Here is a 27,670-nt window from a genome sequence, read left to right on the forward strand (position 1 = left end):
AACCATATTATTCATGTTTGGAATGATTTTAGGAAGTTTAACAGTTTGTAAAGCAGGGGTTCTCAACCTTGGGGTCAGGATGCGAGACACTGGGAGGGAAACTAAGAATGTCTTTTTAACAATTTGAGCCCATTTTTGCTTATTTTTACCCTTTTTCTGCAACTACACCAAACTTACCATATTTTAACCTGTTTTCATCACTTTTTCTTGCCATATTTTTGCTCCTTTTAAAGCATTTTTGCTACATTACTCCCATTTCTACCCCTTCTCCGTCACATTTCAATGCCTGTTCTGTATTTTTTTTCCACTTTCAAGACATTTTCAGCACTTATAAACCATTTCCACCACTTTTCCACCTAATGTCACATGTTGACCTACTATTGTCACTTTTAATGTCTTTTCACCATATTTCATACTTATTTTTGACAATTTAATCACATTCATCATTTGTTACCCCATTATTTACCAGTTTAAACTAAGTGTTTCAATAATGACACTTTGAACTCTTTTTACCACTTTTTATGTCCATTTTTGCCCAACTCTAATTTGCAAATTTTAGCCAATTTCTGTGGTTTTTAAAATCCCGTTTCACCACCTTTTCCACCATTTTTGATCACTTTTAACCCATTTTATTTCTGATTAAAACAAGGATTTCTATCTTTAAGATGATTATACACTATGACACAAATAATAGTAAACTACCTGGACAACAGTGGATATTATTCAGCAGTGAGGTCTTTAAACAGCTGATGGAGGCGAAGTGTTGTGTAAACTCTGATTATTTGATGTAATTAAGTCAATCTTTGAGCGTTGTTTAGGGAAAGCTTCAGTGAGGCTTTAGAATTACACCCGCAGCATTAACAGCTGTGAGGTTTCCACTGATTGGAACAAATGTAAACAATGATGATCTGAGCTTCATCTCTCAGTGGATCAATGGCTTCACTCTGTTTGCTGTTTGTAAATGTCATCCTGATATTCCCTCTGTCTCATCTGTGCATCTGTGCACGTACGTGCACACGCCCCATCAATGTGAGGTCATCGTCCATCAGTCCAATCAGAGAGCAGAGATTAGCTCTGAACGTATAGACACGCTGTTTAACATCAGCTCAACACACACACACACACACACACACAGATAAAGACAGATATGATGACTGTGAATCCATCAGAAAACAACTCCTTTGACGACTTTGTTACAGACGTAGAAAGAATAGATCAGTTTCTTGTGTTTCTAGAGTCATTTTGTGCATCTTTTGTGTTTTTGCAATAATTGTGTGTATTTATGGCTTTATTTCAAGTGTTTTTCTTGTTGTTTTGTGTATTTCTTTGTCATTTTAAGTGTTTGTGTTGTTGCTTTTTATATCTTTCAAGTCATTTTGTTCATATTTGTAGTAATTTGGTGTGTTTTGTTGTTGCCTTGTGTATTTTTGCAGAAACAGAAAAACACAATAGATGTTTCTGGAGTCATCTTTTGTATCTTTGGTGTTTTTGTGTGTTTTTGCATTAACTGTGTGTATTTTTGCCTTCTATCTGTGTTTTTTTGGTTGTATTTTTGTGTTCTCTTTTAATTTTGTGTATTTTTGCCTTCTGTGTTTTTTTGGTTGTATTTTTGTGTTCTCTTTTAATTTTGTGTATTTTTGTTGCTTTTTGTGTATTTCGTTGTCCTTTTGGGTAATATTGTTGTTGCTTTGTTCATTTTTATAGTAATTGTGTGTCTTTCATTGTTGCCTTGTTTATTTTTGGAACAATTGTGTGTGTTTTTGGAGTTGTCTTGTGTATTTTTGGCTTTATTTTGTGTTTTTTGTGTTCTGTTTTATTTTTTTGTATTTCTGTTGCTTTTTGTGTTTTTATTTGTCATCTTAAGTGTTTTTATTGTTACTTTGTGTATCTTCCAAATCATATTGTGTATTTTTGTTGTTGCTTTGTTCATTTTTTGTCATAATTTTGTGTGTTGTGTTGTCCCGTTGTGTATTTTTTGCAGTTATTTTGTTAACAAACGTTTGCGACAAAATTATTCACCGTGTTACTGTAATTTTTCCACGGGAATTCTTTGTACAGTTTGCTGAAGTAGTTTAGTTTGTATTTGTGTATTTTGGTCTAATTTGACTTAGAACGTTCTTAAATAACTATAAATAAACAAATAATAACAAAACAACACTTAAAACACAGAAAATAAGTGAGAATCTAGACACACTAGTTGTTACTGAATATTGACCTCTATTTTGCTTCTGTTTTCCTTCTTTCTGATAATTTACATTTCACAAATATCAGTTGTGACCCAATCAGGAAATCCCTGTTCTCCAGTGCTTAAATGAATCTATTGACATGAATCTATTAAACATGAGCATAAAGCAGGGCCAGAGTGACCGTGTTAACTTTCTCTCCTCTTTTAGCTCAGGCACATCATCAGAGGACTATGATCCATCCACTGTGATCGGCCTGGGAACATCAAACATCAAACGACCCACATTCTTCACCCCCCACCCCCCCCACCCCGTGCACTGAAATGAGGACGTGGAGGGTGGGCATGGCCTGGCTGTGCCTCAGCCTGTCCCTGGTGGGAGGGGCGCGGCTTAGGAGGGTGAGGCGAGGATGGATGTGGAACCAGTTCTTCCTGCAGGAGGAGTACACGGGGAGCGACTACCAGTACATCGGAAAGGTAACCACGTTGCATGGGATGCACAAAAGTCATCGAGTGAATAACAGCAGGAAAGTTTAACATTTGCATTATGCAACTTCAAAAACACACAAAACAATCACTAAAACACGCAAAACGTTTTCAAAATGCACAAAATGACTCTACGTACAAAAACAACAACAAAACAACTAAAAAGAACAACAAAAAACAGATCATGTAAATCAAAATCATCAAAATGTCCCTAAACGTACAAAAACAACAGCTGAACATGTAAAGAACACCAAAATCACACAAAACAAGCACAAAAACACACACAAAATGTTTCCAAAATGCACAAAATTACTATATAAACGTACAAAAATAACAACAAAAAACAACAGAACATGTTAAAAAAAAAAACGACAATATATGATCTGACAGTAAAAAAGAGATAAGACAAGACAAAATACAATACATAAAACTTTATCAAGATAAGTCGGATAAGAACAAAAAGACAAATTAGAATAAGACGGGACAAGACAAGAAACAAAACTAAGTAGACAAGAGAAAACTGAACATAAAACTAGATTAGATTGAATAAGACAACGATACAAGACAATCAGTGACGTGACGTGACCACTAGGGTTGGGTAGGCACGTTGCAAATCTAGACCACCAATGACAATTTCATATGATTCTGCTGGCTGACTGTAGTTTTATCACTCGCTAGAGAACGTAGCAGCAGCGGTCACATGGCATCGATTCACTAATGTACTGTGAACTTATGTATAGCATTTAGCATAGCGCGGTTACGTCCAAAGGCAGCTCTCTACGCTGCTTTTGGACGTAAATGGTTGTCATCTTGGGGACCTGACTGCGCATGCGCAAACTTGCAAAAACACGCAATGGGAATGGAGACAGAGGAGCAACGTGCCTTTGGGAGGGGGCGTGGCCTCCCTCTGCCTTACAGCGGAGTGAAAAAAAAAGACTGTGCAGCTGTTCCAGGAAATAGCACTGTTTAATAATTTGGGCTATGAAACGCACAAAATGCGGACACTTTCAAACTTATCAGTACTGTAAGCTATTGGAAATGGAAAAATAAATAATTTATAATTATATTATAATTAAAACAAATAATCAAAATATCAATTCACCCTTGGGTAGGCACTGCCTACCTTGCCTACGCTGACGGGACGTCGCTGAAGACAATAAAAGGTAAGACAAGAAAGGCAATGATAGAACAACAAAAGACAAGACAAAGGATAACGCGAATAGACAAGACAATATACTATAGGAGAGTAAGAGAGGAGAGAAGACAGGACAAAGTCAGATAAGGCGAGATAAGAGAAAATATGAAGACAAGACAATGTAAAACTAGATGAAGATAAGACAGATAAGAACAAAAAAGACAAGACAATATAAAGTAAGACAAGATAAGACAACATAAATCTAGATGAGACAAAATAAGACACAACACGATAAGACAGGATCCGACAGGACAAAACACAAGACAATTTTAAATTACAGTGGAAAGCACAAGACAACTTAAATGTAGATAGGACAAGACAAGATATAAGACAATACAACACAGGTTAAGTTAAAACATCATTGCATGAGACACTAGAGAAGACATCGTAAGATAATACACAACAAGAAAAGACAGGACAAGTATAAACTCACAGAAAGTCTAACCTTTGTGGTTCTAGCTCCAGTCGGACCAGGACCACGGTAACGGTCTGGTAAAGTACGTCCTGTCTGGTGAAGGAGCTGGTTCTGTGTTCGTCATCGATGAGAACAACGGTGACCTTCACGCTACGAGACGTTTGGACCGAGAGGAGAAGTCGTTTTACATCCTCAGAGCCACCGTGGTTAATAAACACACTGGACTGAAGCTGGAGCAAGAGACGGAGTTTATTATTAAACTACACGACATCAACGACAACGAACCTGTGTTCAGCAGAGCTCTGTACACTGGTAGTGTACCAGAGAGGGCCGACATAGGTACGTTACTACACACACGCACACACACACACACGCACACAACCTATCACCTTTTCTCCTCTGTGAACCCTTCAGGAACGTCAGTGATCCAGGTCACAGCCACTGATGCAGATGATGGGATGTACGGTAACAGCGCTAAACTGGTGTATAGCATCAGTCAGGGACACCCCTACTTCTCTGTGGACCCTAACACAGGTGAGTCACACTCGTAAACAAACAAACTGTCTAGGATACATTATGTGTATTTTTGTACTCCGTTTGTGTTATTTCACCATATCGTGTATTTTTCTGCGTTTTTGTATTTTTCTGGAGTCATTTTGTGCATTTGTCTGTCCTTGTGTATTGTTTTTGTATTTTCCCATCATTTTGTGTGTTTTTCGAGTTATTTTGTGTATTTTTCTGTCCTTGTGTATTTTTGTGGTCCTTTTGTGTATTTTCCCATCATTGTGTGTATTTGTCACTTAGTTTGTGTGTCTTTTGGGTTATTTTGTGTATTTCTGGAGTCATTTTGTGTATTTTTCTGTCCTTGTGTATTTTTGTGGTCCTTTTGTGTATTTTCCCATCATTGTGTGTATTTGTCACTTAGTTTGTGTGTCTTTTGGGTTATTTTGTGTATTTCTGGAGCCATTTTGTGTATTTTTCTGTCCTTGTGTATTTCCCCATCATTTTGTGTTTTTGTCTGTTATTTAGTCTTTTTTGGAGTCATTTTGTGTATTTTTCTGTCTTTGTGTATTTTTCTGTCTTTGTGTATTTTTCTGTCTTTGTGTATTTTTGATGTTCTTTTGTGTTATTTCTCCATAATATTGTGCTTTTTTCTTGTTATCATTTTGCATATTTTTCTGTCTTTATGTATTTTTCTATCTTTTGTGTGTTGTTAATACTAACCTACTACTAATACTAGTCATACTCAACCGTCCCATGATGTATTGGGAGATAAATATAAAATGGTCCTGGGACGGGTGTGGACTGGCTTCAAGCTAAAAATCATCCCCTTTTCAAAATAAAAGCATCTCTTCTTGTCTTCAATTCGTTTTTAACTCTTTTGTAAATAGGGCTCTTGTTTTGAAGTTAACAGGAAGTTTAATCAGTAGCACAATGAAAGGTCTCTGAAAATGTGTGAAATGTGAAATTGATTGTTGGTGTTTTTGTTCAGGCGTGATCCGGACAGCCCTGGGTGCTGGGGACATGGACCGTGAGCAGAGGGAACACTACCAGGTGGTGATAGAGGCCAAAGACATGGCTGGACAGAGAGGAGGTCTCACCGGGACCACCGTGGTCAACATCAGCCTCACAGACGTCAACGACAACCCACCGCGTTTCACTCAGAGTAAGAACTGACGTGTGTGTGTGTGTGTGTGACTGCTTTAACACAATCACACACAAAACACAAAAAGTACAATTTTGTCCAACATTTTAACATCTTCAAACGGCCGACCAATGACTAACCAGCGTTGTTGCTATGGAAACATAACATCTGATTGTGACGCTGGTTTGACCACATTGTCGACGTTTCGGAGATGTTTTTTTAATCGTGTTTGTTTGTTGGTTTTGTGTTGTTTTTTGTTTGGTGTTTTTATGTTTTCGGGGTGTTTTTTTGGTTGTTTAGTTTGATTTGTGTGGCTTTTCATATTTCCTTTTTGTGTAGTTTTTATGTGGGTTTTGCGTCATTTTGAATGTTTTTACGCTGTTTTTCACGTGTCCTTTTTGTTTGTTTTTGTTTAGTTTAGTTTAGTTTTGAATGTTGCGTTTGTGTGTTGTTTTGTTGTTTAATTTTGTGTTGTTTTGATGAGTTTCTTCTTTTGTTTTTATTTTTTCGTTTTGTTTTGTTTTATGTTGTTTTTCATGTTTAGTTTGTTTTTTGTTTAGTGTTGTTTTTCTGTTTGTTTCACCGTTTTATTTATTTATTTTTTATTTTGATGTAGATTCTCTCTAACTTTCCTCTCCTGAGTTTTCTCTCTGTTGGACTTTTTTCCCATCAGGCTCCTACAGGATGGTTTCCATCTTTAAACAGATTAGTTAGTTTGATGGGACAAAGTGAGCTTTAATGAGTCTCTGCTGCTACCTGTGCTCGCTCACAGCACAGACTGTTTACAGGGTGACGAGTATGACAGATGCTCAGAAACTGCCACCTTCACCAATATAGGGTAAATATAGGGTAAATATAGGATGAATATAGGGTAGTTATAGAGTGAATATAGGGTACATATAGGGTGAATATAAGGTAAATATACGGTGAATATAGGGTGAATATAAGGTAAATATAGGGTGCATATAGGGTGAATATAAGGTAAATATAGGGTGAATATAGGGTAAATATTGGGTACATATAGGGGGAATATAAGGTAAATATTGGTGAAATATCGGGTGAATATAGGGTAAATATACGGTGCATATAGGGGAAATATAAAGTGAAAGTAAATATAGGGTATATATAGGGGGAATATAGGGTAAATATAGGGTAAATATAGGGTAAATATAGGATGAATATAGGGTAGTTATAGAGTGAATATAGGGTACATATAGGGTGAATATAAGGTAAATATAGGGTGAATATAGGGTAAATATTGGGTACATATAGGGGGAATATAGGGTAAATATTGGTGAAATATCGGATGAATATAGGGTAAATATACGGTGCATATAGGGGAAATATAAAGTGAAAGTAAATATAGGGTATATATAGGGGGAATATAGGGTAAATATAGGGTAAATATAGGGTAAATATAGGATGAATATAGGGTAGTTATAGAGTGAATATAGGGTACATATAGGGTATATATAGGGGGAATATAGGGTAAATATAGGGGGAATATAGGGTAAATATAGGGGGAATATAGGGTAAATATAGGGGGAATATAGGGTAAATATAGGGGGAATATAGGGTAAATATAGGGGGAATATAGGGTAAATATAGGGGGAATATAGGGTAAATATAGGGGGATATCAGGTGCCTAATGTAAAACCTCGGTCGCTGTTTCATAGCTGACATTGAACATTTAGCTCATTTTTCTTTAATTTGAGGCCGAACTTCATGTTAAACAGTATGTTCTGTCATTGTTAAAAATGTGTACACATGAAAAATAAATCAAAATCTAAATGTTAAATCTAAATGTTGAATCTAAATCTAAATGTTAAATCTAAATGATGAGTCTAAATCTAAATGTTAAATCTAAATGATGAGTCTAAATCTAAATGTTAAATCTAAATGTTGAATCTAAATCTAAATGTTAAATCTAAATCTGATGATGACAATGATGATGATGACGACAACTCCAATTAGAGTACAAATACAGGACTCAGATTTCCTCTAATGAAATGAAGTTAATCGGTTTCAATATCATGATATATATATATATATATATATATGTTTTTTTTTTTTGTTTTTTTTTTAATAAATAAATAAATAAAAGAAGTGGATAATCCTAAAAGAATAGATAAATAAATATGATAACCATGAATAAATCTGTTCTACGGTCATTAAACGTTCTCATTATTTTATTCTCACATTTCGATTTGCCACCTTTCATTTTTCTTTTCTTATTTGAAGGTAAAGGATCAGGTGATGATGACAGGGAGAGTTTTTAGGAGTTATCCTGAGGAAAGCTTTCATGTGCAGCAGCAGCAGCGGCGTGAGACTCTGTGGGGAGGAGAAATGTCATTTCTCAGCGCTGTGAGCCAAGAAAGCATCGGAACACACACACACATACACACACACGCATACACACACACGCACACACGCATACACACACACACACACACACACACCATCACCACCAGGCTTCAAAGGCCTCAAAGAAAGTTTCCTCTACGTGTTTGAGGAACGTTGCTCCCTTTGGTTTACAGAGCACGTCCTGTTTTATCTCATCATCATCAGACAAGAAACAAAAAACAGATTAGAAGACTGACCAGAAAACAAAACACAAAACAAGGTAAGATTGAATAAGTCAACGTAAGATACAAGAAAGGCAATGATATGAGACAAGACAAAGGATAACACGAGAAGACAAGACAGTATACAATAGGACAGTAAGAGACAAGCTAAGAGAAGACAAAATAAAAAGACAAGACGACATAAAACTAGATGAACATAACAAAAAAGTGAGGTAAGACGAGACAAGACAAAGGATAACAAAAAACAAGACGATAATCAACAGAACTTTAAAAGACAAGATGAGACGGGACCAAAGTCAGACAAGACTAGCAAAGAAAAGACAAAATGAGAAGACAAGACAACTTAAAACTAGATGAAGATAAGAACAACAAAAGACAAGATGTGACAAGATAAAGTATAACACAAAAAGACGAGACTATACAATAGGACAGTAAGAGACGTGATAAGACAGGACAAAGTCAGATAAGACGAGATAGGAAAAGACAAAACAAAATGACAAAACAACATAAAACAAGATGAAGATAACAAAAAAGACAAGATGAGATAGGGCGAGACAAGATAAAGGATAAGAAGAAAACAAGACAATATATGACAGAACTTTAAAAGACAAGATAAGATAGGACAAAAGTCAAATAAGACAAGACAAAATAAAAAGACAAGACAGCATAAAACTAGATGAAGATGACAAAAAAGACAAGGTGGAATACGACGAGACAAGACAAGAATAAAAACAAGACTGACAAGAGAAAAACAAAACATAAAAGTAGACAAGACAATATAATGATGGAACTTTAAAAAACAAGACAATCTAGATGAAGATAAGACACATAAGAACAACAAAAGACAAGATGGAATAAGACAAGACAAGAAACAAAAAACAAGATTAGACAAGAGAAAACAAAACATAGAAGTAGATGAGATTGAACAAGACAATGTAAGATACAAGACAACATAAGGTAAGACAAGAAAGGATGAGAAAATACGAGACAACTGTGACTATGTTATCTTGTGATTGGGTTCAATCACACCAAGAGTGCTCAGGGTTATGGGTCGACTTGCAATCATGTCATCTCGTGGCTGATTTTCTGACACATTAAGTGAGTGTCGGACCAGTTAGTGATTATGTTTTATCAATGTGTAGTGTGTGTGTGTGCGTGTGTGTGTGTGCGTGCATGTGTGTGTGTGTGTGTCACAAAGTGGAGGCAGAAACTCTATGTTGGCACTTCTTCTTCCAGAGAAGAGAGAACAAAAGGAAACTCATGGCTTTGAAAAACACATTGAAATGGTTCTTTTTTTATTATTTTAATGGTCGTCAGCGTTCTGTCTCTGAGCCTCTAACACATCATTATTGTTAGTGTGGATTCTTTCTTTTCCTCCGTCAGCATTTACGCCTCATTTTCTTCGTTTTGAATCCTTCTTTTGTTCTTTCTGTCTCTAATATTTCTATATTTAACAGTTGATGCTCTCAAACTCACAGTGAATCTAGTCAACTGTTCTGCTTCCATTGGTGACCATGTTACCTGATGACCCTGCTCATCTTCTTCTTCTTCTTCAGGTATTTACCAATTCAGAGTTGCTGAGTCATCGCAGTGGGGCGGGGCCGTGGGTAGAATCACAGCCACAGACAAAGACATAGGACAGAACGCTGAGATGATCTTTACCATCGTTAGTGGAGACGGAATGGACACGTTTAACATCTCTACTGATACAGATACACAGGAAGGAGTTCTATCTGTCAGCAAGGTACTGGTTATACTGGGTTATTACTGGTTTATTACAGGTTTGTACTGGTTATACTAGTTTATTACTGGTTTATACAAGGTTATTACTAGTTTATTACTGGTTTATACTGGTTATACTAGTTTATTACTGGTTTATACAAGGTTATTACTGGTTTATACTTGGTTATTACTGGTTTGTACTGGTTATACTGGTTTATTACTGGTTTATACTGGGTTATTACTGGCTTGTACTGGTTATACTAGTTTATTACTGGTTTATACAAGGTTATTACTAGTTTATTACTGTTTATACTGGTTATACTAGTTTATTACTGGTTTATACTTGGTTATTACTGGTTTGTACTGGTTATACTGGTTTATTACTGGTTTATACTGGGTTATTACTGGCTTGTACTGGTTATACTAGTTTATTACTGGTTTATACTGGGTTATTACTGGTTTGTACTGGTTATACTGGTTTATTACTGGTTTATACCAGTACAGGTTTGTACTGGTTATACTAGTTTATTACTGGTTTATACCAGTACAGGTTTGTACTGGTTATACTAGTTTATTACTGGTTTATACAAGGTTATTACTGGTTTGTACTGGTTATACTAGTTTATTACTGGTTTATACTGGTTTATTACAGGTTTGTACTGGTTATACTAGTTTATTACTGGTTTATACAAGGTTATTACTGGTTTGTACTGGTTATACTAGTTTATTACTGGTTTATACAAGGTTATTACTGGTTTGTACTGGTTATACTGGTTTATTACTGGTTTACACTGGTTTATCACAGGATTGTACTGGTTATACTAGTTTATTACTGGTTTATTACAGGTTTGTACTGGTTTATTACAGGTTTGTACTGGTTATACTAGTTTATTACTGGTTTATACAAGGTTATTACTGGTTTGTACTGGTTATACTAGTTTATTACTGGTTTATACAAGGTTATTACTGGTTTGTACTGGTTATACTAGTTTATTACTGGTTTATACTGGTTTATTACTGGTTTGTACTGGTTATACTGGTTCTTAATGGTTTGTACTGGGTATACTGGTTTGTATTGGTTTATACTGGTTATGCTGGTTTGTACTGGTTTGTACAGGTTTGTACTGGGCATACTTGTTTGTACTGGGCATACCGGTTTGTACTGGTTATACTGATTATATTGATTTGTCCTAGAGTGTACAGGTTTTACTAGTTTGTATCGGTTTATACTGGTTATACTGGTTTGTAGTGGTTATACTGGTTATGTTGGTTATATTGGTTTGTACTGGTTGTACTGGTTATACTGGTTATACTGGTGTACTGGTGTACTGGTTTGTATAGGTTATCAGTTTTAACTGATTTATAATGTATATACTGGTTTGTACTGGTATGTACTAGTATATACAAGTTTATATACTGGTGTCCTTCAGTAAATTAAACTTTTTAAAAATGACTAAACGTGGATGCTGAGCTGTTTTCTTTCTCCATCCTCAGCCGTTGGACTATGAAAGGAAGCCCTCGTACACGGTGGAGATCCAGGTCCAAAACACTCACCTGGATCCTCGCTTCATGTCGTCAGGGAGCAAAGACGTGGCGACGGTGCGGATCGCCGTGGAGGACGTGGACGAGCCGCCACTGTTCGACAAAGCCAGTTACCTGATGGAGGTGAAGGAGGATGCAGCTGTGGGCGTGGCCATAGGCTCGGTCAGCGCCATCGACCCTGACAGAGCGCGCAGCATGGTCAAGTATGTTCAGCCTTTGAGGGAGTGAGGGAGTGTCCCTGTACTGGTATTTACCATTTCTACTTAGTCTGCTAGGGCAGCAATTACAGCAACATATATAAGACACACAAAACAGCAACAAAATTACACAAAACAGCAACGAAATTACGCAAAACTACAGCAATACACAAAACAGCAACGAAAATGCACAAAACAGCAATAAAAATACACTGAACAGCAACAAAAAGACACCAAACTGCAACAGAAATGCAAGAAAACACTAAAAATGCACAAAAAACATTATACAATATACAAAGAAGCTTAAAAAAAATAACAAAACAGCAACAACATTACACAAAAAAGCAACATAAGTACACAAAACAGCAACAAAAAGGCACAAAACAGCAAAATAATGCACAAAACAGGAACAAAAATACAAAAAACAGCGACAGAAACACAAAAAACCACTAAACACATGCATCAAGGCATTAAAGAATTATACAAAGAAGCATTAAAAAATACACAAAACAGCATCAAATGAACAAAAGAGCAACAAAAACATAAGAAAAAACTAAAAATGCACAATAAGCCTTAAAAAACCTACAAAGAAGGATAAAAAACACAAAACAGCAACAGAAATACATAAAAAGCATTAACAAATACACACAGAAGCATTAGAAATACACAAAGCAGCATTAAAAAAATACAGAAAAATCAATAGTTTCACAAAAAAGTAAAAAATACACAAAAGAGCATAAAAAGACCACAATACTAAACAACATACAAAAGGTGTTCATAATGAGGACAGTTTGCTGTGTTTCAGTACAAATGGATCAGGATAAACTTTGAATTAGTGACACAGAAGTAATCGAACAGAGAGAGATAGAGAGAGGTGGAGGACGAGGTTATTAAAAAACAGAAAAGAAGAGACAATTAATTTTAGTTTGTGTTTCAATGAACTTCAGCGTACGGACAAACTCGTCAATAAAAGACGCAAGATAAATAAAACTCTGCTTTTTTAATTTTCTTCTCCCTCAGCTGAGCAGAAGGCTCCGAATAAAGAAACATTGTCGCACAAACTTAAGTACACACGTTACAATAAAAATACACTAAGAAACACCAAAACAATACAAAAAACAAATGAAAACAAAAAACAACATAAATCTATATACTAGTTTCCTGGTTTGAACTAGTTTATACTTGTTTATACTGGTTTAAACTGGTTTAAACTGGTTTGTGCTATGTGCTAAGCTAACCTAAACATGTAGAACTAGTCGCTCTGTACTAGCTTAGCTAACCCAGACATGTGGGACTGGTTCCTACGTGCTAAGCTAACCCTAACTTATGGGACTGGTGGCTACATGCTAAGCTAACCCCAACACGTAGAATTAGTCACTCCGTGCTAAGCTAACCCAAACATGTGGGATGAGTCGGTATGTGCTAATCTGTCCAAACATATGAGATTGGTCGCCTCATGCTAAGCTAACCCCAATATCTAGAACTGGTTACTATGTGCTAAGCTAACCAAACATGTTGGTCTCATTGCTGCTAGCTAAGCTAACCCAAATATGTGGGACTGGTCATTACATGCTAAGCTAGAACTGGTCGCTACGTGTTAAGCTAACCCCTGATTTTTATGGCATCTTTTCAGCTGAGGAAATAAAGCTCAAGTCAAGGCAAATTTATTTGTATAGCGCATTTCATACACATGGCAACTCAATGTGCTTTACATGATCAAAAAGTGCAACAGAAAACATTCAACAGCTTAAAATGTGTAAGATCATCATTTAAAATCATCAGTAAAACAATTTAAAATCATCAACAAACACATGACATCAACAACATGACCAAAAAATCTCTCTCTCAATCATATGCAGTAGAGAAAAAAAGTGCCTTTAACTTTGATTTAAAAATGTTCACATTGGATGCTGACTTCAGCTCTGCTGCAGTTTGTTCCACTTCTTTGCAGCATAACAACTAAAAGCAGCATCACCATGTTTACTGTGAGCTCTGGGCTCCACTATCTGACCTGTGTCCATAGATCTGAGAGACCTGCTGGATTCAGACCTGACTAACATGTCACTGATGTATTCTGGACCAAACCCATTCACAGATTTATACACCAGCAGCAGAACTTTACAGTCTATTCTGAGGCTGACTGGGAGCCAGTGTAAAGACTTTAAAACTGGAGTAATGTGCTCTGATGTCTTTGTTCTGGTTCAGACCTGAGCTGCAGCGTTCTGAACCAGCTGTAGATGTTTGATGAAGACCATTACAATAGTCCAGTCTGCTGGAGATAAAAGCATGGACCAGTTTCTCCTGATCTTTCTGAGCCATTAAACCTTTCACTCTGGAGATGTTCTTTAGGTGGTAGAAGCTGTTTTTGTGATAGATTTGATCTGATGCTGAATGTAAGATCTGAGTCAATCAGAACACCAAGGTTTTTGACTTGGTCTTTAGCTTTTAAAGATCGAGACTCAAGATAATTGCTGACAGCAGTCCTTTTTTTAATTGTTACCAAAGACAATCACCTCCATCTTGTCATGGTTTAGTTGAAGGAAGTTTTCACTCATCCAGCAGTTTAGTTTTTCTAAGCAGTCACACAATAACTCAATGGGACCATGGTCATCTGTGTTCAGTGATAGATAGAGGTTGTGTGTCATCTGCGTAGCTCTGATAATCAAACTTACAGTTCTGTAAAATTTGTCCTAAAGGAAGCATATAAAGGCTAAACAGAAGAGGTCCAAGATTAGAGCCCTGAGGAACCCCACAGGACATTGGTAATCTGTCAGATTCAAAGTTTCCAAACAAAATAACTTCTCTCCTCCAAGTATGACTTAAACCATTGCATTACTTTTCCATTTAGTTCCACCCACGTTTACAATCTGTGCAACAAAATTGTATGATCTACAGTGTCAAATGCAGCACTTAGATCCAATAGAATGAGAACAGATACTTTTCACAGCAGCTACTTTCAGGGATTTTGGTACGGTGCCTGATTGGAATGAGCTGTTAATTATCTGACACAAATCAGTGACAATTAACTTTACAACAGTTTTAAAGAAGTTTGAGGGTATGGTGTCGACAGTTTCCTCTATTGTTTTTGGGTTCACTGTAATAAACTCTAACATTGTAGTTGACTCGTCCCTCAGTGGTTGAAGCTGTTCAAGCTTTTTATTATTTTGCTGGTTTGTTCTGATGTTTGACCTTATTGATTGTGTTTTTTATTGAAATATACAGGAAATTCATTGCATTTTCCAGTTGACAGTAATTCAGGGGCTATCTGATCTGGGGGGGTTGTGAGCTTTTCAATTACGCAACACATTGTGCGAGACTTGTTGACATTTTTAGCAATAATTTGAGAAAAGTATTGTTGCCTTACTTTGAACAGCAATACTCAGTGCACCTTTGTAACACTGACTTTAAGCTAACTATTTTCTTGTCATTTTGATGGAAAAACGTTGGTTCGTGTGAAACGTTTTGTTGACCTGAAGCTTTATGTTTTGCTAGAGGGGGCGGAGCTACTTTAAAAGCTCAGCGGGTGCTTGTTCTCACTGTGTAGTTTGTCCTGGGGCCTCAGAGGAAATGTTGGACTAATTAATAGTTTGATGACAGCAGGTTGCCAGGTTGGTCTCCTCAGGCAGCAGCAGCTCATCTTTAATTAATCATATACACACAGAGACAAATATGTTTCACTGTCAGAGGAACAATAACCATCAAACTAAGAGTGTGTGTGTGTGTGTGTGTGTGTGTGTGTGTGTGTGTGTGTGTGTGTGTGTGTGTGTGTGCGTGTGCGTGTGCGTGTGTGTGCCTGTCCTGACCTCTGATATTTGTCTATCAATCACTGCTGTGACCACAAGGTTGACCATTGACATAATCTTATCTGAGCTTTTCTCATCTATACTTGTATATACTTATGGAAAATCTGAAAAATGCATGTGAAAATCTGAAATGAACATTTCAAAATCTGAAATGAACTTTTCAAAATCTGAAAAACACCTGAAAATCTGAAAAATACATTTCAAAATCTGAAAAATACATGTGAAAATCTGAAAAAATGCATATAAAAATCTGAAAAATGTGAAAATCTGAAATATACATTTGAAAATCTGAAAATTTGATTTTTTGGTATCTTTTTGTTTATTTTTCCAGTTGCTTTGTGTATTTTTCTGTATTTGTGTTTGTTTTTGGTGTTATTTTGTGTATTTCTATGCATTTTATACATTTTTGGGGTAATTTTTTGCACTTCAGTTGTCATTTTGGGAGTTGTTTTGAGTAATTTTGCTGTATTGTGTGTTTTTGTTGGTGTATAGTAATTTTTTTTGTTGTTTTTGTTTATTTTGATAAACATTTTTGTTTTTTGGAGTTATTTTGTGTATTTTTATGTATTTTGCATAGTTTTGCGTTCTTTAGTTGTCGTTTTGTGTTGATATTTCATCCTATTTGGTCTTTTCTTCACACAGAGGTTTTACTTTGTGCGTCAGGGCGCTCACTGAAAGATATTGTAATGATTTAAAAGCTTTTCTAATCAAAAAGGGTGGAAATAAAGTGAATAGAGTGAATTGCTGCAGAATGACTCAGCGTTCTCTGTGTTCTGCTGCAGGTGCATGACTCAGCGTTTTTTCTGTGTTCTGCTGCAGGTATTCCATCGACAGACGCACTGACATGGACCGTCTGTTCAACGTTCACCCAGGGAACGGTTCTGTGTTCCTGCTGCGGAGCCTGGACCGAGAGGAGAGTCCATGGTACAACATCTCAGTGATCGCCACCGAGTTCAGTGAGTGAATGTGGGCAGAGATTTGACTCAAAAATATTCACAAATATTTTGATCATCTTTAATGTATTTTTCTGTAATTTTGTATATTTCTTGGAATCATTTTGTGTATTTTTGTATATTTTTGTAGTTATTTTGTATATTTTTTGTTAGTCTCGTGTGTTATTCTGCAATTGTGTTTGTTTTTAACATTTTGGACGTCAGTTGTTGTTTTATATTTTTATTAATTTGTGTATTTTTGTTGTCATACTAGATATTTTTATTTCATTTTGTGTTTTTACTTTAGCTTGTTTTTGTGATGTGATTTTTTATTTTTTGTCGTTTTGTGTGTTTTGGTCATCATTTTGTTCATTTTTCTAACATTTTGTGTATTGTTGTTTTGTCAAATTTTTTTGGTCATATTTTGTTAATTGTATATGTATTTTGGAGTAAAGTTTGTGTACTTCAGTTGTTTTTTGTGCGTTTTGGTAGTTATTTTGAGTATTTTTGCTATCTTTGTTGTTGTATTGTATATTGTATGTATTGTATGTTTTTTTGTGTATTTTTTTGGAATCTTGTATGTTTTTTGAATAGTTTTGTGTTTTTTTGTCTTTTTGCATATTTTTCTAGTTGTTTTGTGTATTTTTCTGTATAATTGTGTTTATTTTGTGTATTTTTATGTATTTCGTATATTTTTGGGCTAACTTTTGTGTACTTGAGTTGTCGTTGTGCATTTTGGGAGTTATTTTGAGTATTTTTGCTGTTTTATGTGTTTTTTTGTTGTATGGCATATTTTTGTTTTGTTTTTGTTTATTTTGATGGTCTTCAGTATTTTTTTTTTCTATTTTGTAGGATTTTTGGGATCATTCTTTGTATTTTTGTTGTCTTTTTGCCTATTTTTCTAGTTGTTGTATGTATATTTTTGGGTAACTTTTGTGTACTTCATTTGTCGTTTTGTGAGTTATTTTCATTAGCTGGCCTGTGACGTTGGTTCTGTTGTGCCAGTTAACCAGGGGGATGGTTGCAGGGTGTTGCCATGGTAACATGATGTAAAAAAACGATGCTTTTCACCGCCACACTGAGACAAAATTATAAAAAAATTCTTGAGTTTTAGTTTCCTTTGCTCTTCCTGTTTATGGATAAACTTTTCTTTCTGTGTGACGGTTTCACCTCGTGACACACACACGCACACGCACACACAGACACACGCATGCTCACAGTGATTTCACACCGTCGTTGGCCCAAATACTCAGCAGAGCACTAAATGTGGATTATTCTGCCCTCTGTAAAAAGCTCCACCTGCATTTCTGACAGTTAACAGAATATTTCACACTTTCTTCTTTACTTCTGTGAACTAAACACACGTTGGAAGAGAAAAACTAAATTTTCCCATCCAGCAAACCGTAAAAAAAAAAAAAAAAAAAAATTAAAAACAAGAAGTTACAAACATTGATTGGTTTCCACCTTCACTTTAAAAGCAAATGTTTTCTTGAGCTTTTAATCTGGAAAAATTCCCATCTTAGATACACACATCTTTAGTTTCTTTCTTTCTCACAACATGTTTAATAAGGAACAGGAAATGGACACTGCACAGCCTGTCAGAATAAAAGCATCTTACAGTTAAACAGCTGCATGTTAATGTGCCTTCATCTTTGTACATATAGGAACAGATCTATTTTCTATACATCTGTGATTAAGGAACAGATCCATGTTTTATATGTCTATAGCAAGAAACAGATCTATTCTCCATACAGCTGTGACTAAGGACCATATATTTAATTTAAATGTCTATAACAAGGAACAGATCTATTCTCTATACATCTGTGATTAAGGAACAGATCCATGTTTTATATGTCTATAGCAAATAACAAGAACAGGTCTATTCTGGCCTTGTCTGAAATTATGTTTTTGTTAATTTCACGACACTAAAGTTCCGATGTGTGTGTGTGTGTGTGTGTGTGTGTGTGTGTGTGTGTGTGTGTGTGTGTGTGTGTGTGTGTGTGTGTGTGTGTGTGTGTGTGTGTGTGTGTGTGTGTGTGTGTGTGTGTGTGTGTGTGTGTGTGTGTGTGTGTGTGTGTGTGTGTGTGCGCGTGCGTGCGTGTGCGTGTGTGCGCATGTGCAGATAATCCTCGTCAGAGCAGCCATGTTCCCGTCAACATTCGACTGTTGGACGTTAACGACAACGCTCCAACATTTGCCTCCATTTACGAAACCTTCGTGTGTGAGAGAACCAAAGCTGGACAGGTACACACACACACACACACACGGAGAGCAATGATGTGTGTTTAAAGTATCATTTTGTGTATTTTGTATATTTTTGGGGTAATTTCTGTGTACTTCAGTTGTTGTTTTGTATGTTTTTTGGAATAAATTTTTGTATTTTTGTTTTCATACTTTATGTTTTTCTCTCTTTTTGAGTTTTTACTTTTGTGTATTTTTGCTTTGTGGCTTTCTTTTTGTTGTTTTGTTTGTATTTTTTCATCATTTTCCTAATTCTTCTCACATTTTCTGCATTATTGTTTTTTTTGTAATTTTTAGTTTTTGTCATAATCTTGTATACTTTTCTCTAATTTTGTGTATTTTTGTATATTTTAAATATTTTTGAGTTAACTTTTGTGCACTTCACTTATGTTTTTACTGCTGTGTATTTTGTTTTGTCATTTTGTGTATTTTTGTCATCAATTTGTTCATTTTTCTCACATTTTGTGCATTATTGTTGTTTAGTCATTTTTTTCATGTTTTGTTTTTGTCATAACGTTATTTTGAGTATTTTGTATATTTTTGGGGTAACTTTTGTGTACTTCACTTGTCGTTTTTTGTGTTTTGGTAGTAATTTAAGTTTAAAAATTAAGTTTTTGCTGTTTTGTGTGTTTTTATCATTTTGTACGTTCACTTTGGGGCTGCACATACCGAGACAGAGAAGCCATGTGTGGCTCTGGAGCCACCGGTTGCTCATGTGTGCAGTAGATGTTTGTGTCCGTGCTTTGTGATTGATCGTGTGTCTGTAATTCCACTGGATGTTATTCATCACGGTGTGCACGGCTTGGCTAATGTGATTAAAGTGCTGTGGTTTACACACACACACACATACACACACACACGTTAATCTGTCACAGTGCGACTGCAGCATTAATGGGATAAAGAGACGGAGAACAACAGGTTACATTTAAACGTGGTGTCGTTCCTTTTTCGCTGTAGTTCGCCACCATCGATCCATTATCATTGGCTGTCATCCTTTCATCATCTCATCCTCTTATCCTTTAATTCCTCAGCCTTTTCATCCGTCCATCAGCATTAATCACGGCCCGGATTCGTCTTTAATCTCTCCGCAGCTCCACATTAATTTAACGAGTGAATGATGTCTTTATTTAAGGCGTGAGGCATGACGTTGCTGCAAACGTTCACAGCAGCAGAAGAAGAAAAATAAGTTATCCATCACTTATTAATGTACCGGTGATTTGCTTTAATATGTTTTAATAATTGATTTTTCCAGGAAGTTTAGTACTATGGGTTAATAGTGACCCAAAAACAGTGGAAAAGGTGGTGAAATGGGATTTTAAAAACCACAGAAATTGGTTAAAATTTGCAAGTTTGAGTGACAGCAAACGGACAGAAAAAGTGCAAAAAAGCCATAGATATGTGATGGAGAAGTGTCAGAAATAATAAGTAATGTAGCAAAAATGCATTAAAAGGAGCAAAAATATGGCAAGAAAAAGTGATGAAAATACGTTAAAATATGGAAAATTTGGTGTAGTTGCAGAAAAAGTCTAAAACTAAGCAAAACCGGGCTCATATAGTTAAAAAAAGATTTCTTAGTTTCTTGAAGGCATCTGGCGACCCTTTCCCAATGTGACATCAACCCCTGACGTAGAAAATTCTCAGACAATTTCCTGCAGTGAATATTCTCTGAATCATTAAATGTGATTAACAACAAGTGGAGATTAGAAAAATACAAACCGTCACTTCACAAGAAACTGTTATTATTGGCTGCGTTGCCAGGTTGGGTTTATTGTGTGTGAAGTAGGAAGTTTAGATGACATTTTGGTGTATTTTCTACCAGCTGTATCTAGCAACGTGGAGCAGATGTCTGTGTGTGTAAACAGCTGCTGGTAAATGTGAGCAGTGTGTTTCACTTTAAGATGAGCTGAGTAAAGAAGCAGGTGCTAAATTACAGATGTGTTGCTCCCTCAGAGGATCCAGACGGTGAGCGCCACGGACGCAGACGAGCCGTCGACAGGACACAAGTTCTTCTTCAGCCTCGCACCAGAGGGGACGCACCGTAGTAACTTCACCATAAGAGACAACGGAGGTACAGATCTATTCTTTATACATCCATGGCTAAGGATAGGAACAGATCTATTCTTTATACATCTGTAACTAAGTACAGTAATAGATCTATTATTTATACACCTGCAACTAAGTACAGTAATAGATCTAGTCTTTATACATCTGGACTAAGGACAGTAACAAATCTATTTTTTATACAACTATAACTATGTAGAGTAACAGATCTATTCTTTATACATCTGTAACTAAGGAGAGTAACAGATCTATTCTTTATACACCTCTAACTAAGGAGAGTAACAGATCTATTCTTTATACATCTATAACTAAGTAGAGTAACAGATCTCTTCTTTATACATCTGTAACTAAGGAGAGTAACAGATCTATTCTTTATACATCTATAACTAAGTAGAGTAACAGATCTATTCTTTATACATCTGTAACTAAGGAGAGTAACAGATCTATTCTTTATACATCTATAACTAAGTAGAGTAACAGATCTATTCTTTATGCATCTATTCTCTCTACTATAGATAACACTGCAGGGATCCTGACGCGTCGGGCCAGCTACAGCCGCCTCCATCAGAGCGTCTACCTGGTTGCCGTGGTGATCACCGATGGCGACTACCCCATGCAGAGCAGCACGGGCACGCTCACCGTGCGCGTGTGCACATGCGATCGCCACGGCAACATGGAGCTGTGCAATGCTGAGGCTCTGAGCGGCTCAACTGGTCTGAGCACTGGAGCTCTGATAGCTGTACTACTGTGTACCGTCATCCTGCTCAGTGAGTGTGTGTGTGTGTTTGTGTGTGTGTGTGTGTGTGTGTGTGTGTGTGTGTGTGTGTCACTGTGTGTGTGTGTTGAGCTGTTTTTTAAGCACTGCAGACACATTTATCTGCTTATTCAGGCAGTGTCATAGTCCACAGTGTGAATACATATTTATATCTGCGGAAACACACACACACACACACACACACACACACACACACACACACACACACACACACACACAGCAGAGACCTATTTTCTATGGCTCGAGTGATAAACTCATTCCAGTTCAGGCGCCACATTCGACCCAGATGGACTCTAAGGGGGTGGGGCCAGAATCACTCCGGCTGTTTTTAAATGATTTATCATTATTTATAATTTTTAGCGTCATTGATCACAAAATTTTTATTGTCATCATCGTCTAAAATGAGGCATGAAACTATTTTTCAGTGAGTTTATGAAGTTTGCTTGTAAATACATTGCTTTTATTTTGACGGGGATTATTTTTTTTCTTTAGACAATGGTAACCTACAGTGCTTTTCTGTCTTAACACATGGTCCGAAACTGTTTTTTGTATTTTGAAAGGGATTCATTGTTGTTTTTTATGCTAACATTCGACAGTGTTTTATTATCTGCTGATTGGACGGAAAGTAACTTATTTCTACATTTTCACAAAGCTCCACCCTCTGATTTGTGAGTTAATTTTAATCTAATCAGTTTAAGTTTAATCACACTGACCACCATTACTTCCTGCTTCCTTGTTACCTGAGATCTACTTCCTACTGAGACGTTGCGTCACTAGGTTTAAACATGAGAGCAGGCGGTGGATCATCCTTTGAAGTGTTTATCGGACGTGTTCAGCGTTAGCTTCACCGTTATCGTCACGTTACAGCGTGTCATGTGACCTCAGGATGTGTTTTTACTGTTTCATGTTCTCTGTTGTTTTTTTGTTTTTTTAAACCGAAGCTTCTTCATTGTCTTCCTCCTGCCTGAATATGGAGGAATCAACGTGAAAAATAACAAAAATAAGAAATTTCGTTTCAGAGATTCTGCCAATCGACTGGAAGATTTAAAACGTGTTAAATCCTCTACCTGAGGCTGCAGACTATGGCACACACACCTGCCTCATCAAGCTCTGCACTCACATTTCCATCAACCAATAGGCAAACAGTTGAACACAGACATACTTAGGACAGCCCCCTCATTTACATTTATATTTTGTTGCGACCCAAACATGCCAAAATTAAAAACAAATTAATTAAAAAATAAATATAATAACAAAACAAAAATTTAAATATTTTTCATATGCATAAAATATATGATTAAATTAATAAAAGTTAAAAAAATAATAATAATATTAATAATAATAAATTACTTTTGTATTTTTTTTATTTTCACTCTTATTTTTCAATCTATATTTAATTTTTGCAAACATTTAAAACTTTTGTATTTTTTTAACTAATATTTATTTATTTTTATTTAATTTTAAATTGTCCTTTTTGTTATTTTTTTTAACGTTTATTTAGTTATTCATTTATTTTTATGGCACTATATACTATATACACGCTCATCAAAGCAGTGAAGCCTGAAACAGCTTGTCCCAAAAGCAGCTGGTGTCTGATTCACACTGGTCATCATGTTATCCTGTGACTAATTCTCAGCGTACGTATTCAGACGCCACTAAATCAGTGTTTTTCAACTTTGGGGTCTGGACCCCATGTAGGGTCGCCTGATATTCAGAAAAATTAAAATAGATTTTTTTTTTAGATTAAAACAACACACAATTTTGTGTTTATGGAAGAGGATTAGGGCTCCTAAAATTAAGACCAAAAAACAAAATCAAGAGTAAAAAAATAAGACTAAGAAAAAATTAAGAATGTATAAAAAAAAAAAATTCCCAGTGGCCCCAATACTCTTTCGTATCATATTTCAATACTTTCACTTTCAGAAATATAAATCGAGTTCAGCTAAAATGCAGTAAAAAAAAAAAAATATATATATATATATATATATATATATATATATATATATACTTCAGAAATAAGAGAAAGGGGAACTAGAGCCACTGATCTACAGTGTTTGATGGTTTTTAGGTTACGTTACTGTGGTTTATCTCTCTCTACAGTAATGTGGTTTCTCTCTCTCTCTCTCTCTCTCTCTCTCTCTGTCAATCAATGTGGTTTCTCTCTCTTTCTATAGTGTCGGTTATTCTTGGGGTACATTAATGTGGTTTCTCTCTCTCTCTGTAGTGTTGGTTATTCTTGGGGTACATTAATGTGGTTTCTCTCTCTCTCTGTAGTGTTAGTTATTCTTGGGGTACATTAATGTGGTTTCTCTCTCTTTCTGTAGTGTTAGTTATTCTTGGGGTACATTAATGTGGTTTCTCTCTCTTTCTGTAGTGTTAGTTATTCTCGGGGTACATTAATGTGGTTTCTCTCTCTATATAGTGTTAGTTATTCTCGGGGTACATTAATGTGGTTTCTTTCTCTCTCTGTAGTGTTAGTTATTCTTGGGGTACATTAATGTGGTTTCTCTCTCTCTCTCTGTAGTGTTAGTTATTCTCGGGGTACATTAATGTGGTTTCTCTCTCTTTCTGTAGTGTTAGTTATTCTTGGGGTACATTAATGTGGTTTCTCTCTCTCTCTCTGTAGTGTTAGTTATTCTCGGGGTACATTAATGTGGTTTCTCTCTCTTTCTGTAGTGTTAGTTATTCTTGGGGTACATTAATGTGGTTTCTCTCTCTCTCTCTGTAGTGTTAGTTATTCTTGGGGTACATTAATGTGGTTCTCTCTCTTTCTGTAGTGTTAGTTATTCTTGGGGTACATTAATGTGGTTTCTCTCTCTCTCTGTAGTGTTAGTTATTCTTGGGGTACATTAATGTGGTTTCTCTCTCTCTCTGTAGTGTTAGTTATTCTTGGGGTACATTAATGTGGTTTCTTTCTCTCTCTGTAGTGTTAGTTATTCTCGGGGTACATTAATGTGGTTTCTCTCTCTATATAGTGTTAGTTATTCTTGGGGTACATTAATGTGGTTTCTCTCTCTCTCTGTAGTGTTAGTTATTCTTGGGGTACATTAATGTGGTTTCTCTCTCTCTCTGTAGTGTTAGTTATTCTTGGGGTACATTAATGTGGTTTCTCTCTCTATATAGTGTTAGTTATTCTCGGGGTACATTAATGTGGTTTCTCTCTCTCTCTGTAGTGTTAGTTATTTTCGGGGTACATTAATGTGGTTTCTCTCTCTTTCTGTAGTGTTAGTTATTCTTGGGGTACATTAATGTGGTTTCTCTCTCTCTCTCTGTAGTGTTAGTTATTCTCGGGGTACATTAATGTGGTTTCTCTCTCTTTCTGTAGTGTTAGTTATTCTTGGGGTACATTAATGTGGTTTCTCTCTCTCTCTCTGTAGTGTTAGTTATTCTTGGGGTACATTAATGTGGTTTCTCTCTCTTTCTGTAGTGTTAGTTATTCTTGGGGTACATTAATGTGGTTTCTCTCTCTCTCTGTAGTGTTAGTTATTCTTGGGGTACATTAATGTGGTTTCTCTCTATCTCTGTAGTGTTAGTTATTCTTGGGGTACATTAATGTGGTTTCTTTCTCTCTCTGTAGTGTTAGTTATTCTCGGGGTACATTAATGTGGTTTCTCTCTCTATATAGTGTTAGTTATTCTTGGGGTACATTAATGTGGTTTCTTTCTCTCTCTGTAGTGTTGGTTATTCTTGGGGTACATTAATGTGGTTTCTCTCTCTCTCTGTAGTGTTAGTTATTTTCGGGGTACATTAATGTGGTTTCTTTCTCTCTCTGTAGTGTTAGTTATTCTTGGGGTACATTAATGTGGTTTCTCTCTCTCTCTGTAGTGTTAGTTATTCTTGGGGTACATTCTCGGTTCTGGTGCTCTTTGATCTCAGTGCAGCCTTTGATACAGTGGATCATCATCTACTGCTGCAGAGACTGGAAAGCATTTTTGGGAATAAAGAAACAGCGCTGGGTTGGTTTAAATCCTACCTAACAGACAGAACCCACTTTGTTCATGTAAATAAACTGTCCTCAGTGCACGCCAGAGTTAATCATGGAGTTCCACAAGGTTCAGTTTTGGGACCAATACTCTTTACATTATATATGCTTCCACTAGGTGACATTATCAGAGAACATGATATAAGTTTCCATTGCTATGCGGATGACACACAGCTTTATCTCTCAATGAAATCAGATGAAACACCTTAGAGAGAAATTATCAGAGCAAACAGTGTCTGGATAGCGTTACTCTGTCACCCAGCACCACAGTAAAAAACTTAGGCGTTATCTTTGATACTGACTTTGATACTGACAGCCTTCTTCCACCTCCGTAATATCTCTAAAATCAGGAATATCTTGACCCAAAGTGATGCTGAAAAACTAATCCATGCATTTGTTACATCTAGACTAGATTATTGTAACTCTCTACTTTCAGGATGTCCCAATAACTTATTAAAAAGTTAATTTTATTTTATATTTTGATAAGCGCATTGAGATGACTTTGTTGTAAATTGCGCTATACAAATAAAGTTGAATTGAATTTAATTAATGTGGTTTCTCTCTCTCTATATAGTGTTGGTTATTCTCGGGGTACATTAATGTGGTTTCTCTCTCCCTCTATAGTGTTGGTTATTTTCGGGGTACATTAATGTGGTTTCTCTCTCTCTCTGCAGTGCTGGTGGTTCTCTTCACGGCATTGAGGCGCCACAGGAAGCAAGAACCTCTGATCATATCTAAGGAGGACGTGCGTGACAACGTGGTGAGCTACAACGACGAGGGGGGAGGGGAGGAGGACACGCAGGCCTTTGACATCGGGGCGCTGCGGCACCCGGACACCGCTGCCCTGGACGAGGCATCCAATCAGAGGCGAGACATCGTCCCCTCCGACACGCTGCTGTTCCCGCTGCACCGCCGGGTGGCCCCGGGGCTCCTCCCCGTGGGCGTGGCCTCGCGGGACACCGGGGAGGACGTGCTGGAGTTCATCCACCAGAGGGTTCTGGAGAACGACTCCAACCCAACGGCGCCGCCCTACGACTCCCTGGCCACCTACGCCTACGAGGGCGGGGGCTCCGTGGCCGAGTCACTCAGCTCGCTGGGGTCGACGTCGTCTGAGGCCGAGCAGCACTACCACTACCTCAGTGAGTGGGGGCCGCGCTTCAGGAGGCTAGCAGACCTGTACGGGGCTGAGGACACAGACTTCTCCTAACAGAGACAGGACCCAGGACTGCGGCGTCCAGCCATGGACACGCCCCCCCTCCTTCCAGGAGGAATTTATTTCACCTCAACGTTTGGATTCTAAGAATAAGGAAACAGAAAACTGGACTTTACTTCCTCGTTGGTGACAAAATCACTGCAGTTATGAGGACGAAGACGTCAAATGGAGACACTTCAGAGACTCCAGTGTCCGTCCACAAACACATTTTCTCTGATTTTCATCCTTTCTGGTGGAATTTTGAGGATTTGAACCTGATTTTTGACATCAACTCTTTCTTGGATCTTCAAAGGGATCATCCACTGTTTTTACAAATGTGGCCTGAAATCTTCTAAATGTCCTTAATAGTAGATCTATATCTAATAAGACACATTATTATGCACCATATTCATTTAATTCACTTTTAAAAACGTGACTACTTGACAGTTTCAGAGCCTGCGTTCCTCCATCTTGAAAACATGTGAATGATGATTAATGACAACTTGTGCTGCTTTGGTTGCTCTAAAAACACAGGAAAAGTTAAAGATGTTGAGGTAAACCTCTTTTGTTTAGAGAAAGAGGATAAAAACAGATGAAAAATGTGACCGCAGGGGGCGACAGTTCCAACTCTGAGGTTTAGTAGTAGACAATGAAGCAGAGAAGAAGAGCTCTCCTAAACCTTAACCTCTACTCTCCCTTAAACAGTGCGCTGACA

General features: G+C 36.7%; 2 protein-coding genes across 2 annotated transcripts in view; both read left to right on the plus strand.

Moving 5' to 3' along the window:
• Positions 1–2,505, plus strand: part of LOC114479557 (NPC intracellular cholesterol transporter 1-like) — a 39,317-nt gene extending 36,812 nt beyond the window's left edge. The window contains exon 22 of the mRNA XM_028473298.1: positions 2,394–2,505. Within this exon, the coding sequence (XP_028329099.1) occupies positions 2,394–2,505 (112 nt within the window). The remainder of the gene's footprint in view (positions 1–2,393) is intronic.
• Positions 2,399–27,488, plus strand: LOC114479451 (cadherin-6-like). Its single transcript, XM_028473132.1, has 11 exons — positions 2,399–2,659; positions 4,323–4,617; positions 4,693–4,812; positions 5,771–5,944; positions 10,065–10,252; positions 11,725–11,975; positions 16,592–16,728; positions 18,827–18,948; positions 20,896–21,013; positions 21,522–21,773; positions 26,438–27,488. Exons 1-11 carry the CDS (start codon positions 2,507–2,509, stop codon positions 26,968–26,970), a joined length of 2,343 nt encoding a protein of 780 aa, XP_028328933.1. The 5' UTR covers positions 2,399–2,506; the 3' UTR covers positions 26,971–27,488.
• The last annotated feature ends 182 nt before the right edge of the window (positions 27,489–27,670 follow it).

This window comes from Gouania willdenowi, chromosome 17 (assembly GCF_900634775.1).
Source record: "Gouania willdenowi chromosome 17, fGouWil2.1, whole genome shotgun sequence".
NCBI classification, from domain to species: domain Eukaryota; kingdom Metazoa; phylum Chordata; class Actinopteri; order Blenniiformes; family Gobiesocidae; genus Gouania; species Gouania willdenowi.